At 44.7% G+C, this 14,311-nt stretch overlaps 1 protein-coding gene across 28 annotated transcripts in view; it reads right to left on the reverse strand.

Annotated features, from left to right (window-relative positions):
- Positions 1–13,187: 13,187 nt before the first annotated feature.
- LOC110507166 (arf-GAP domain and FG repeat-containing protein 1) overlaps positions 13,188–14,311 on the reverse strand; it is a 40,606-nt gene continuing 39,482 nt past the window's right edge. For all 28 annotated transcript variants that reach the window (XM_090224547.1, XM_090224545.1, XM_090224542.1 and 25 more), the window contains one exon: positions 13,188–14,219. In XM_090224547.1, coding sequence (XP_090080673.1) covers positions 14,160–14,219 — 60 coding nt within the window. In that variant the 3' untranslated portion in view covers positions 13,188–14,159. The remainder of the gene's footprint in view (positions 14,220–14,311) is intronic.

A 14,311-nucleotide genomic window follows, 5' to 3' on the forward strand; every position in this document is an offset into this window, starting at 1 on the left:
TCAAGGTAAACGAAAACAAAGATGTTCAGCATGTCTCTCAGGACATCATTGACTAATGCCTGAAAGACAGCTGGAGCGTTAGCGAGGCCGAAAGGAAGAACCCGGTATTCAAAGTGCCCTAACGGAGTGTTAAACGCCGTCTTCCACTCGTCCCCCTCCCTGATGCGCACGAGATGGTAAGCGTTACGAAGGTCCAACTTAGTGAAAAACCTGGCTCCCTGCAGGATCTCGAAGGCTGAAGACATAAGAGGAAGCGGATAACGATTCTTCACTGCTATGTCATTCAGCCCTCGATAATCTATGCAGGGGCGCAGAGACCCGTCCTTCTTCTTGACAAAAAAAAACCCCGCTCCGGCGGGAGAGGAGGAGGGGACTATGGTACCGGCGTCAAGAGCTACAGACAAATAATCCTCGAGAGCCTTACGTTCGGGAGCCGACAGAGAGTATAGTCTACCCCGGGGGGGAGTGGTTCCCGGAAGGAGATCAATACTACAATCATACGACCGGTGTGGAGGAAGAGAGGTGGCCCTGGACCGACTGAACACCGTGCGCAGATCGTGATATTCCTCCGGCACCCCTGTCAAATCACCAGGCTCCTCCTGTGAAGAAGAGACAGAGGAAACAGGAGGGATAGCAGACATTAAACATTTCACATGACAAGAGACGTTCCAGGAGAGGATAGAATTACTAGACCAATTAATGGAAGGATTATGACAAACTAGCCAGGGATGGCCCAAAACAACAGGTGTAAAAGGTGAACGAAAAATTTAAAAAGAAATGGTTTCGCTATGATTACCAGAAACAGTGAGGGTTAAAGGTAGCGTCTCACGCTGAATCCTGGGGAGAGGACTACCATCCAGGGCGAACAAGGCCGTGGACTCCCTTAACTGTCTGAGAGGAATGTCATGTTCCCGAGCCCAGGTCTCGTCCATAAAACAGCCCTCCGCCCCAGAGTCTATTAAGGCACTGCAGGAAGCTGACGAACCGGTCCAGCGTAGATGGACCGACAAGGTAGTGCAGGATCTTGAAGGAGAGACAGGAGTAGTAGCGCTCACCAGTAGCCCTCCGCTTACTGATGAGCTCTGGCTTTTACTGGACATGAAGTGACAAAATGACCAACAGAACCGCAATAGAGACAGAGGCGGTTGGTGATTCTCCGTTCCCTCTCCTTAGTCGAGATGCGGATACCTCCCAGCTGCATAGGCTCAGCTCCCGAGCCGGCAGAGGAAGATGGTAGTGATGCGGAGAGGGGGGCAACGGAGAACGCGAGCTCCTTTCCACGAGCTCGGTGACGAAGATCAACCCGTCGCTCAATGCGAATAGCGAGTTCAATCAAGGAATCCACGCTGGAAGGAACCTCCCGGGAGAGAATCTCATCCTTTACCTCTGCGCGGAGACCCTCCAGAAGACGAGCGAGCAAAGCCGGCTCGTTCCAGCCACTGGAGGCAGCAAGAGTGCGAAACTCAATAGAGTAGTCTGTTATGGATCGATTGCCTTGACATAGGGAAGACAGGGCCCTGGAAGCCTCCTCCCCAAAAACAGATCGATCAAAAACCCGTATCATCTCCTCCTTAAAGTCCTGATACTGGTTAGTACACTCAGCCCTTGCCTCCCAGATTGCCGTGCCCCACTCACGAGCCCGTCCAGTAAGGAGAGATATGACGTAGGCGACACGAGCAGTGCTCCTGGCGTAAGTGTTGGGCTGGAGAGAAAACACAATATCACACTGGGTGAGGAACGAGCGGCATTCAGTGGGCTCCCCAGAGTAACACGGCGGGTTATTGATTCTGGGCTCCGGAGATTCGAAAGCCCTGGAAGTGGCCGGTGGATCGAGGCGGAGATGGTGAACCTGTTCTGTGAGGTTGGAGACTTGGGTGGCCAGGGTCTCAACGGCATGTCGAGCAGCAGACAATTCCTGCTCGTGTCTGCCTAGCATCGCTCCCTGGATCTCGACGGCTGAGTGGAGAGGATCCGAAGTCGCTGGGTCCATTCTTGGTCGGATTCTTCTGTCAGGTGCGTGAATGAGGACCCAAAAGCGAATTAACAAACAGAGTTTCTTTAATGATGAACACACGTGGGCTCAGATGGACAGGTAGATTCCGACAGGACAGGACAAGGTTGCAGCAAACACGATGATAGTCTGGTTCAGGCATGAGACACACAAACAAGAATCCGACAAAGACAGGAGCAGAAACAGAGAGAGATATAGGGACCTAATCAGAGGGAAAAAGGGAACAGGTGGGAAAAGGGGTGAATGAGGTAGTCAGAGAAGACAAGGAACAGCTGGGGGAAAGAGGGACAGAAACGGTAACCTAGTACGACCAGCAGAGGGAGACAGGGTGAAAGGAAAGGACAGAAAGACACAACATGACAATACATGACACCTTTCTGATTGTCTCTATTTTTACATATTTTTTATACTGAATGTTAACAGATCTTTAACCAAAACCTAATATTTGATAAAGGGAACTTGAATTTACAAATAACGAAAAATATATACTTATTTTATTTATTTAATTAACAAAAGTTATGTAACACCCAATTCCCCTGTGTGAAAAGGCAATTTCTGAAAAGGCAAAATAACTGGTTATTCCACCTTTAGCTGCAATGACTGCAACCAAATGCTTCCTGTAGTTGTTGATCAGTCTCCCACATCGCTGTGGAGGAATTTTGGCCCACTCTTGCATGCAGAACTGCTTTAACTCAGCGACATTTCTGGGTTTTCAAGCATGAACTGCTCGTTTCAAGTCCTGCCACAGCATCTCAATTTGGATTAGGTCTGAACTTTGACTAGGCCATTCCAAAACTTCAAATTCGCTGCTTTTTCATGTAGACTTGATTGTGTTTTGGATCATTGTCTTGCTGCATGAACCAGCTGTGCTTCAGCTTCAGCTCAGAGACGGATGGCCTGACGTTCTCCTGTAGAATACACAATTCATGGTTCCATCTATTAAGGGAAGTCGTCCAGGTCCTGAGGCAGCAAAGCATCCCCAAACCATCACACAACATCCACCATGCTTGACCGTTGGTATAAGTTTCTTACTGTGGAATGCAGTGTTTGGTTTTCGCCAGACATAAATGGGACCCATCTCATCCAAAACTTTGACACAAATTTGACAAAAAGCACCTGGATAATCATCAAGACTCTTGGAAGAATGTTCTATGGACAGATGAGTTAAAAGTATAACTTTTTGCACAGCATGGATCCCATTATGCCATGCGAAAACCAAACACTGCATTTCACTGTAAGAACCTTAAACCAACAGTCAAGCATGGTGCTGGTAGTGTGATGGTTTTTACTATTATTTGTATTTATTATTAAAACATACTACCTGCAGTGAAGCAGCTCAATATTTACATTACATTCTGTCATATAACCGTCTCCTGTCCAGAGCGACCCATAGGAGCAACCAGGGTCAAGAGCCCCGCCCAAGGGCACGCCGATATATCTCCCACCAAGTCAAAATGGGCCCCTGAAATAAAATAAGTATGCAACTGTTGTTTTACTTGTTCACTCAGGTTCTCTTTATCCAATATTATGTTTTGGTTGAAGATCTGATGACGTTCAGTATCAAAAATATGCAAAAATAGAGAAAATTAGAGAGAGTGCAAATACTTTTTCACAGCACTGTATATTAAATGTTGGTCAAATAAGGGTTTTTGGTCAACATGAAATTCCTAAAAGATCAAATGGAAATATTTGTCAATTGAATTTATTTTCATCCAAATATCAGTTTCAAATCATCAATAACAAAAATTTCAATTACCAGTATTTTTTTTACTATGGAAGACAGTGTTACATTAACGCCACAGCCTATTGCATATAATCAAACTAGGTCAATTGTAACATTTCACTTCGGACACTTTTGGTTGAATCGTAAAGGACTGGTAGTTCCAAGAAACTTGTTTAATTGTAGCTGAGATACAGTTGAAGTCCGAAGTTAACATACACCTTAGCCAAATACATTTAAACTCAGTTTTTTACAATTCCTGACATTTAATTCTAGTAAAAATTCCCTGTCTTAGGTCAGTTAGGATCACCACTTTATTTTAAGAATGTGAAATGTCAGAATAATAGTAGAAATAATGATTTATTTCAGCTTTTATTTCTTTCATCACATTCCCAGTGGGTCAGAAGTTTACATACACTCAATTACTATTTGGTAGCATTGCCTTTAAATTGTTTAACTTGGGTCAAAACATTTCGGGTAGACTTCCACAAGCTTCCCACAATAAGTTGGGTGAATTTTGGCCCATTCCTCCTGACAGAGCTGGTGTAACTGAGTCAGGTTTGTAGGCCTCCTTGCTCGCACACACTTTTTCAGTTCTGCCCACAAATGTTCTATAGGATTGAGGTCCGGGCTTTGTGATGGCCACTCCAATACCTTGACTTTCTTGTCCTTAAGCCATTTTGCCACAATTTTGGAAGTATGCTTGGGGTCATTGTCCATTTGGAAGACCCATTTGCAACCAAGCTTTAACTTCCTGACTGATGTCTTGAGATGTTGCTTCAACATATCCACATCATTTTCGAACCTCGTGATGCCATCTATTTTGCGAAGTGCACCAGTCCCTCCTGCAGCAAAGCATCCCCACAACATGAAGCTGCCACCCCCATGCTTCACGGTTGGGATGGTGTTCTTTGGCTTGCAAGCCTCCCCCTTTTTCCTCCAAGCATAACGATGGTCATTACGGCCAAACAGTTCTATTTTTGTTTCATCAGACCAGAGGACATTTCTCCAAAAAGTACGATCTTTGTCCCAATGTGCAGTTGCAAACCGTAGTCTGGCTTTTTAATGGCGGTTTTGGAGCAGTGGCTTCTTCCTTGCTGAGCAGCCTTTCAGGTTATGTCGATATAGGACTTGTTATACTGTGGATATTGATATTTTGTACCAGTTTCCTCCAGCATCTTCACAAGGTCATTTGCTGTTGTTCTGGGATTGATTTGCACTTTTTGCACCAAAGTACGTTCATCTCTAGGAGACAGAACGCGTCTCCTTCTTGAGCGGTATGACGGCTGCGTGGTCCCATGGTGTTTATACTTGTGTACAACATCCTGGTATGTACCCTGGTGTTGATCTTCATCGCCCTGGGGCCTTCCCTCTTCCTGCCCATGCCACAGTGAAAGCATGTTCTTCCAATAGAGTCAGGAGAGGCATACAACTGGAAATGTTGTAGAAATGGACGCCCAAGAACTACCAGAGGCCCTAGGAAGAGGGGACATGTGTGCAGGTGAGGGGCCAGTGAGAGCTAGGAGCTGCAGCCAGGTTCTTATCCAGCTGTGGAGAGACTTCCTCAAGTGATACTCTTCCAGGGAGCGGCTGTACTGGTCAGTGTGGTGGGCACTGGCCACCTGTAGCTATAACCAGACAATCAACTATGTACAGGCACTGTGGCAGCACATAGAGCCATCCCAGAACTTCACAGTCTACAATGGAGGGGTGGAAGCTGTGACAAACCTATTTGGTGAGTAGCGAACAACACTATAGATCTGTTATGATGCGTTGTGTGCTCAGTTCAAGTTGGGTCTGACTGAGACCCGTGTCCTGTGCCAGGCCAGAATCGCCCCGGGATGGACCACCCAGGGAGGCACGTTAGTTAACATAATGACCACTGCACCAGTGTTTAATGGTGATGTAGCCAGCGGTAAATAACATGTCGACCAGTGCACCGGAGATTGTATCGAGGTGCCTGCGGATCTGATGTGCTTCCCACTGGACAGCTGTATCACGGTGTTGCCAGCTCTAGCTAGTAACGTGGCCCATTTTTGCCCTTCCCTGTATTATATTTCAAGTAGGATAGCAGTTTACACAATAAATAACTCATATTGGTAGTCATCTAGATGTCACCGTGTTGCAGTCTACTCAATGGGGTGAGCATGAACGGCAAAACCACCTGGACACAGTATCTTTCGCTCCCATTTGCCAAGCACTGCAGTCCCGCAACAGGGTGGGAAATAGCTACTATAGTGTAGCTAATGTCAGGGGGTGACAGTCACAGCAAGCACATGCATGCAACACATTCAAGCAACAGTACACTCAGCAGTTTTATTAACTGAAAGTGTACAATTATGTTTTGTGTAAAACTAACAGTGAAATGCGACCCCGACTCACCCGCTCAGGCTTCAAAACCAAGCTCTTGTAGTAGTTCTGCTACTAAGTGAAATCCGACTCGGTAGACCCGTAGAATGAGGAAGTAGCCAGGAGCCAATAGAAAGAGAAGCATCCAGGAGCCAATAGAAAGAGGGGCTGGCTTTCCCTGGTCAGTCCAAGAGAAGCATCCTGGAGCCAATTGAACGGGGGTTGGTTTTCCCTGCGCGGTCTTTCCCTGGACGTGGGTCGCAGTTGGATCATTTTGCTCAGTTCGTCATCAGAAACCTTGCTTACCTAGCAATGGATACAAACACATGCAACTTCACATGTAATCAGATTGTTCTATATCGTGGAGCGCTGTCCCACAGGCTTCACTCCTATTGGTTTACCCTGCTGCCTAGGCGGTGCAGCCTGATAACAAAATGATGCATGCACTAAAGCCAATGGGAGACCAGCTGGCCCTATATAATGGAGCGCCCCTCCATCAGCCTCCCTTTTTCTTCAGCGAGACTGAAGATTTCCTTGAAGAGAAGCACTGCTGTTGATGTAGAAGACACTCAACGTTGTCGGCTACTGCAGACCCCCATGACCTATGTCATGTGTGCTTGGTTGGGAAGTTGAGAGTGCTTATGGTGAATTTGAGTGTGGTGACGGGACCGCAGTGTTTGAGGAGATAAATGACGCTGAGGGTCTCTCCATGCATTCATCTGTTCCTCCTGCCTCTGCGCTCTGAATTCCCGTGGCTCATTGAGGGGGCCGCAAAGCATCTCGAGATACCATATGCACATGATGCAGAATGGTCCATGGAGAGAGCAAAGATACAGGCTCTTTTTACCCTGGCCATGCCTTCTCTGGACAACTATGCAGAGGGTTCCTGAAACTAAACCACTGATGGAGAGACTCCCTACCCAGGCCTACTTTCCATTAACTAGAGTGGCAGGGCGGCAGAAGGCCATTATCAACGGCATCTCATGACTTGAGAAAGCTGTGGCGGCCTACCTGGTCCCGAGCTACACACTTCTCTAAACTCCTCGGCTCAGCTCTGGCTCGGATGGCAACGAGGAAAACGTCTATCTCCGAGGCTGAGGTGGAAGAAGTGTCACTACTGTCTGGTGCCAACCTCCACCTCACACGCCACTGGGCTTCAACAAGCTACACCCATATGACATTGTCACAAAAGAGCCTATCTTCCATGCCAGTCGGACTAACTCTCATTCCACTCTTTCTTTCCAGAGGTGTCACAGCCCCAACAGGGGTGTGGCTGTTGAGTAGGACAGTGTTTGTGCTGTGCCACACAACTGAGCGGCGTTCTCATCAGCCTCCAATTATGTTGGGGCTGGGGGCCAGCGATTTTTGTTCTGTACGCCCAGCGAGATCTGACACTGGGGTTATGGACGTAACCGTCATGTAGATGCCTCCGATCCCCTTTCGGGAGAGGCCCTCCTTGGGCTGTGCTACTGTTATATGGTCGGCATTCAGCAGCGGTCAGGACCATAGGGGAATACAGACGTTTTCTTCCGAATACTTCTCAGCTTCGCACTGTCACGCTTTCACCACATTATTGGGAGTACTCTGCCCACCTGGCTAGTTGGAAGTTGAGGCATACCCCTCCACCCTTTGCAGTGATCGTGGAAACGGTGAAGGCATCTCCAGAGAATGTTGCAGTTGACACATTTCACACACCTGGGTTTCGCTGTCAACAGTGGATTGTTCATCTGGGTCTCCAGTTTTACACTCCGAACATGACGGCACGGATTTCGGATCCTCGAAAATCTGTGATTCTGTTGGCCCTCAGTCGGTATCATCCGACACACGGTGACGGCGCACTTGGTACTGTCCCTTCTAGGGCTCAGGCCGTCTGCCCACACTGCGGTCCCACTGGGGTCCTGCACATGCGCAGGCTACAGGGGTGGTTCACCCAGCTACAACTAGAACCTGTGCGTCATCGTTGTCATCTGTTAGTAGTTCTCCACTCTCTCAGAGTGGATCTGACCTTCTGAACTATTGGCGTCCCGATGGGCAGAGTGTCCTCGCACATCCCAGTCTATACAGATGCGTCTCTGGCTGGATGGAGCAGGACATCTCAGACTGGCGGTGGGAGATGCGTGGCTTCCATTGGAGTGTCACATCAACCTCCTGGAGCTGGTACTGCAACGTGTTGGTCTGGCCAGACAATCGAACTGCGGTGGCCTACATCAACCACCAGGGAAGAGTTTGGTCTCCTGCGCTTCACCTCCTGGCAGAGGCGCTGTGGTTGTGGGCTCACGAGCACCTACGCCTGTTGACATTTCTACACATTTCAGGCCACCTCAACAAAGGAGCAGACCTCAGTCCTGAGGGTCCTGCAGCCCTTTTCACCATGACATTCACAGCCAACATCTGGGCCTGCTATGCTGGCTACATTGTCTTCAAGTGCCTCTACATGCTGCTTATCCCCATAGCCATGTGAGCACTGCCGTCTGAATAACAATATGCCTTATTTTACATTTCAAAAATCCCTTTTGACGGTAATATATTAAAGGGACACGTTATAGGGACATTACACTCCTAAATCAAAGTTTATCAGATGTTTTCATCCAAATGAGTCCACATCCCACACCATTGGTTGTGTAGACAGATCCACAGTGCATTCGGAAAGTACTCAGATCCCTTGACTTTTTCCACAATTTGTTACGTTACAGCCTTATTCTAAAATGGATTAAACCATTTTCCCTCATCAACCTACACACAATACCCCATAATGATAAAGCGAAAATAGTTATATTTTTTTGCAAATTTATTAAAAACAGAAATACATGATTTATATAAGTATTCAGACCCTTTGCCTTGAGACTCGAAATTGAGCACAGGTGCATCTTGTTTCCATTGATCATCCTTGAGATGTTTCTACAACTTGATTGGAGTCTACCTGTGGTAAATTCAATTGATTGGACATGATTTGGAAAGGCACACACCTGTCTATTTAAGGTTCAACAGTTGACAGTGCATGTCAGAGCAAAAACCAAGCCATGAGATCAAAGGAATTGTCCGTAGAATGCCGAGACAGCATTGTGTCGAGGCACAGATCTTGGAAAGGGTACCAAAACTTTTCTGCATCAATGAAGGTCCCTAAGAACACAGTGGCCTCGATCATCCTTGATGAAGTCCTGGGTGCTCTGGTGCAGGTTCTCAGACTGAGGCGAAGGTCCACCTTTGTTAAGGGAATTTTTTATCAATGATGACTAATTATGTATACATTTCAATCAGGACTGACTAGTCCAAATGCTATTATGTACTGTACATGTATGAATTTTCTATCTTGCTCCCATTCCCAATTGTATATAATGTAGTCAGGAGTTTAGAACAATGCCTTGGTACAAATGAATGAACTATCTCCAGATGGCAGGGACGGACTATCTCCAGACTGTCTAGAATGCTTATCTACACTGACTGACCTTGGCTTTAGGCGAGGAGGGAAGGCTTGAGAACTATAGGGCCTCTCTACTAGTGTCATGAAGAGATAGAACATTTAGAAAACGCTGACGTCCTTTTCAGTTTATAACCTGTGGTAAAATGTGTATGAAGGCAGTACTCTCTTGAATTAAACGATGTTACCTGACTTTTAAGACCGGGGCTCTGTCCATTCTTATAAAATAAGAGTCTTACAAACCCTTAATGCATTGACAGAGTGTTTAATTTTGATTGGGAATTAAAACAGAGGAATTTAGAATTCCTTCAACAACCTTCCAACAGGACACTGATCCTAAGCACACAGCCAAGACAATGCAGGAGTGGCCTCGGGACAAGTCTCTGAATGTCCCTCAGTGGTCCAGCCAGAGCCCGGACTTGAATCCGATCAAACATCTCTGGAGAGACTTGAATATAGCTGTGCAACGATGCTCCCCATCCAACCTGATAGAGCTTGAGGGTCTGCAGAGAAGAATGGGGAAAAACTCCCCAAATACATACAGGTGTGCCAAGCTTGTAGCGTTGTACTCAAGAAGACTAGAGGCTGTAATCGCTGCCAAAGGTGCTTCAACAAAGTACTGAGTAAAGGGTCTGAATACTTATGTAAATCTGATCGTTTTTATACATTTGCAAAAAATTCTAAAACCTGTTTTTGCCTCGTCATTATGGGGTGTTGTGTGTAGATTGATGAGGAATTTAAAATATATATATTAAAATATATATTTTTAAATAGATGTAACATAACATTTGGAAAAAGTCAAGGGGTCTGAATACTTTCCGAATGCACTGTAGCTACACGCCTCATGCCCAAATTAATAATAAGCACTGCAAATCTGGAAATTACATGAGGTTCGATTCAAACTTAGGAGAGGCATGCATTTCCTACGCACTTCTTAATAGTTACTTTTCAGACTTACCTTATGCAGGTGAATAATGAGCTTTGCAGGCATTTTTCCCTTACACACACTGAATACATGTAATTAAACCACTGAAAACTCTCCTACTTGCTGGCCAACATTTTCACGTGGACTTTTCATTGAATAGGGTTTTCAGTACATTTATCTATAGCCATCCTTTTAAATTTGGTGCACCTTTAATTTGAATTCACTCCACAGAGTCACTAGAACATATGGAGAGAAATCAAATCAAATTGTATTGGTCACATTCACATGGTTAGCAGATGTTAATGCGAGTGTAGCGAAATGCTTGTGCTTCTAGTTCCGACAGCGCAGTTATATCTAACAAGTAATCTAACAATGCCCCAACAACTACCTAATACACACAAATCTAACGGGATGGAATAAGAATATGTACATATAAATATATGGATGAGTGATGGCCAAGCCGCATAGGCAAGATGCAATAGATGGTATAAGATACAGTATATACATATGAGTAATGTAAGATATGTAAACATTAAAGTGGCATTGTTTAAAGTGAGTAGTGATCCATTTCTTAAAGTGGCCAATGATTTGAGTCTCTGTGTAGTCAGCAGCCTCTCGGAGTTAGTGATTGCTGTTTAGCAGTCTGATTGGCCTTGAGGTAGAAGCTGTTGTTCAGTCTCCTGGTCCCAGCTTTGATGCACGGTTCAGAATATTAGGGATCAATGAAAGAAAGCCTTGTAAACATATTAATCTCCTTTTCATCACCAAATGGTAGACATAAAAATACTCTGATGATTATTTAGGGTTAGGGAAGAATTTATGAATAATACAAATAAAAAAACAGGTTACAGTGCCTCTACACACTAAACGTATTGGTGAATCAAAAATAGTGGTTTGATTCATCCATATTCAATTGTTTAATTCATGAAATATTGGAAGGTGAGAAAAGGGATACAATAGAAGTAGAACCATGTTCCTCCACCTTAATGATCCTCACTAATCATGGAACTGTGATGACAGCAGTCCAGTCATCGTGAACCAGGTGCCAGGCTCCAGGTTTAAACTGTTACGAATGGTCTGCGTTCCATAATGATTCAAATAGGCTATAGTCCCAAATTATTGCTGGTAATACGTTAGGCTAATACGATCCGCTATTGCTAGCGATCGTCAGGAACAGTCACACGAATGTGTCGGATGAAAGGTAAACTAATGATGCGATGGAATGATGCAAAATGTAAAGAAACTAACACTAACGTGAGTTCAAAATGTATTGGTATAACTGACGATGGCTACTGATAGTGGCTAGTATTTAACACCATACAAATTGGGAAAAGAAAACAGTGAAAAGTCCAGGCATATAATTAAAATATTGTAGAAATCGTAAATAAACTTGGTAGGTTTGGCACTATGCTGTCATTTGTGCATGGCTACCAGAAGTCTATAGTTTGGGTCTCCGAAATTCATCCCTGAAGGTTATAAGGCCAGCATTTCATAAACCTCACTGTGGGTTAAATTGATATGCTTCAGTTTTGCCATATGACTGGTTTTACATTAATTTTGTCTCCAGCAATCAGAGTAAAATACATTTACAATCCCCTTATCCACACAAATTAATCATTTACCTAGCGCTTATCAATTTGTAAGTTACAGTGCACGGAGAATGGTGCTATTTCTATTGGAAAAAATAAAGTAGGCCTAGATGTTGCTCCACTTAGAACAGATAGGTTGCTCGACATTATTCATTGTTCCATCACGCATAAAGGTGGTGGAATTATGAGGGAATTAAACCAAGGTCAGAATACAGCATATCTGTCGACACCTCTCTACCAAACCTACATTTCTGTGATCTCCACCCTGAACCCTGATAGCTGAAACATGTGGAGCAGAGAAAAGGGGATAAAAATGGAATTCAGTTCCATTTGCGTGCGTATAACTTGGGTCTGAATCGGCCCCATGGTGTTGATCTATTTATTCTATTAATTTTAGATTGTGGGATATAGCTGGATCTAAAAAAAACGAAATGGCCTGTGACGTGGACCCCTTTTTAGATCTGAAACGTTACAAAATTACCCTTTAATATTTGGTAGAGGGAAAAACATGCCCCCTTTCCTTCCAGGTTCCAAATTTCTACGGAGATCTCCACGGAGAGATATGCACTGATCTTCGGAGCAAACAACTTTGGGGCTTTGGTCCTTCAGACTATCATCACAGCCGTTGTGGTGGATGGCAGAGGGATCGGCTTGGGCATCATCCCACAGGTGAGTTAACAGTTGAAGTGTCACAGGACAATAATAAGACATGCTTGCTAGCCCTACGACTGAAGAGTAAGGAATAAGCTTAACGTTTTTCCACTGTTTTCTGCAGAGGAGCCGCCAAGTCTGAAAGACAGTGACACTGGCCCTGAACAAAGACTCTGAGCTAAAGAAACTAACCACTGGGCCATGTTCTGTAGGCACGGAATGGGAGAAAACGTTTTGAAACGGGGAGTTTCTACCCGAGTGTGTCCATAAAGAAAGCACATTTTTGTTTTCGTTTTTGGTATATTGTGCCCTACTGAATTAAAGACCCCGATGACAGTCAGGTCTGATGGTTTGATATTCTTTACAGTCTATACTCCTGAGCAAGAGTAACAGCTCCACAGTATTCAGAATGCAACATCTTTATCGTGATAGAAATCTTTTTATATACAGTATATCAAAAATATTTCAATATATAAAAATGGAGATGTACAGTGCAGCAATACAAAGACATGGTTTGGTCATTATTTTTAGTTAAAATTCATTTTAATATATATACACATTAACTTAAATGTCTTTAACACCCAACATCAGTGGAATTCAGTCTATATTGTAGTAAACCACTTGGGCAGCAGGACAGGTGAGAGCACAGGTGAGACCACAGGTGAGAGCCCATCCCCTTCCAGGTGGAGTCTCTGCCCTCGAGGCCAATCACAGAAGAGGAGAGATACTCCTCCCCCTCTTCTGTAACAAATTATGAAACGCATGTTCACCTCTTATTCTCTGTAAAAATAGTCCTACCGATACCACGCTGTACAAACTGCTTTTGGTTCTTCTTTACAAATACAGTAACTCACAGTAGTCCTCTAAGATTTTCCAAGTAACAGTTCTGCCTTAAACTCGTGTTAAAGATACAAATACTGATATGCACAGAGCTAATTTCCTCTAACAAAAAAATATTTACAGAATTGCAGCGTAATGAATGGGAATATTTTGCAATAACTTAGTATCAGCCAGTTTGAATATACATTTGGCTCAGCTAAGGCCAGGCCAGATCACAGGTTAGATGGAGGATGAGAGGAAACTCCGCCCCTTTAACACATTTACATGCGAGTCATTTAGCAGACCCTCTTATCCAGAGCAATTTACAGGAGGAGCTATTAGGGTTAAGTGCCTTGCTCAAGGGCACAGACATATTTTTAACCTAGTCAGTTCAGTGATTCAAACCAGCGACCTTTCAGTTACTGGCCCAAAGCTCTTAACAGCTAGGCTTCCTGCCACCCCTAACACCACCCCCCCTTCCCTCTACACACCTTTACCTTGTTTTGTTTTTTGTTGCCATGGACGGTGTCAGTTACGTCACTTAATACAAAATACCAGTTTTAGAAACATTGGGTTTGTCTTTTTTAAAGCGTCTTGTGAAACAAAACAGTGCAAGAGGTGAGAGCAGTGCACGCCAGTTGACAACACCCTAGTGGTGGAGTTCAGGTGGAGCAGTGCTATAAGAAAGGATTCGTTGAAGAGCTTCCTGAGGGATAGTGTCCTGAAGGGGCGCCCGCCTGGAAGGACGACAAAGACAGAGAGAGGGAGAAAGGGGGCCATTAAATCACCACTAGTGAAACTAAAAAGTTTTATCAAATGGAGACTGTGG

Source organism: Oncorhynchus mykiss, chromosome 27, assembly GCF_057628025.1.
Source record: "Oncorhynchus mykiss isolate SJ-2025 chromosome 27, ASM5762802v1, whole genome shotgun sequence".
NCBI classification, from domain to species: Eukaryota; Metazoa; Chordata; class Actinopteri; order Salmoniformes; family Salmonidae; genus Oncorhynchus; species Oncorhynchus mykiss.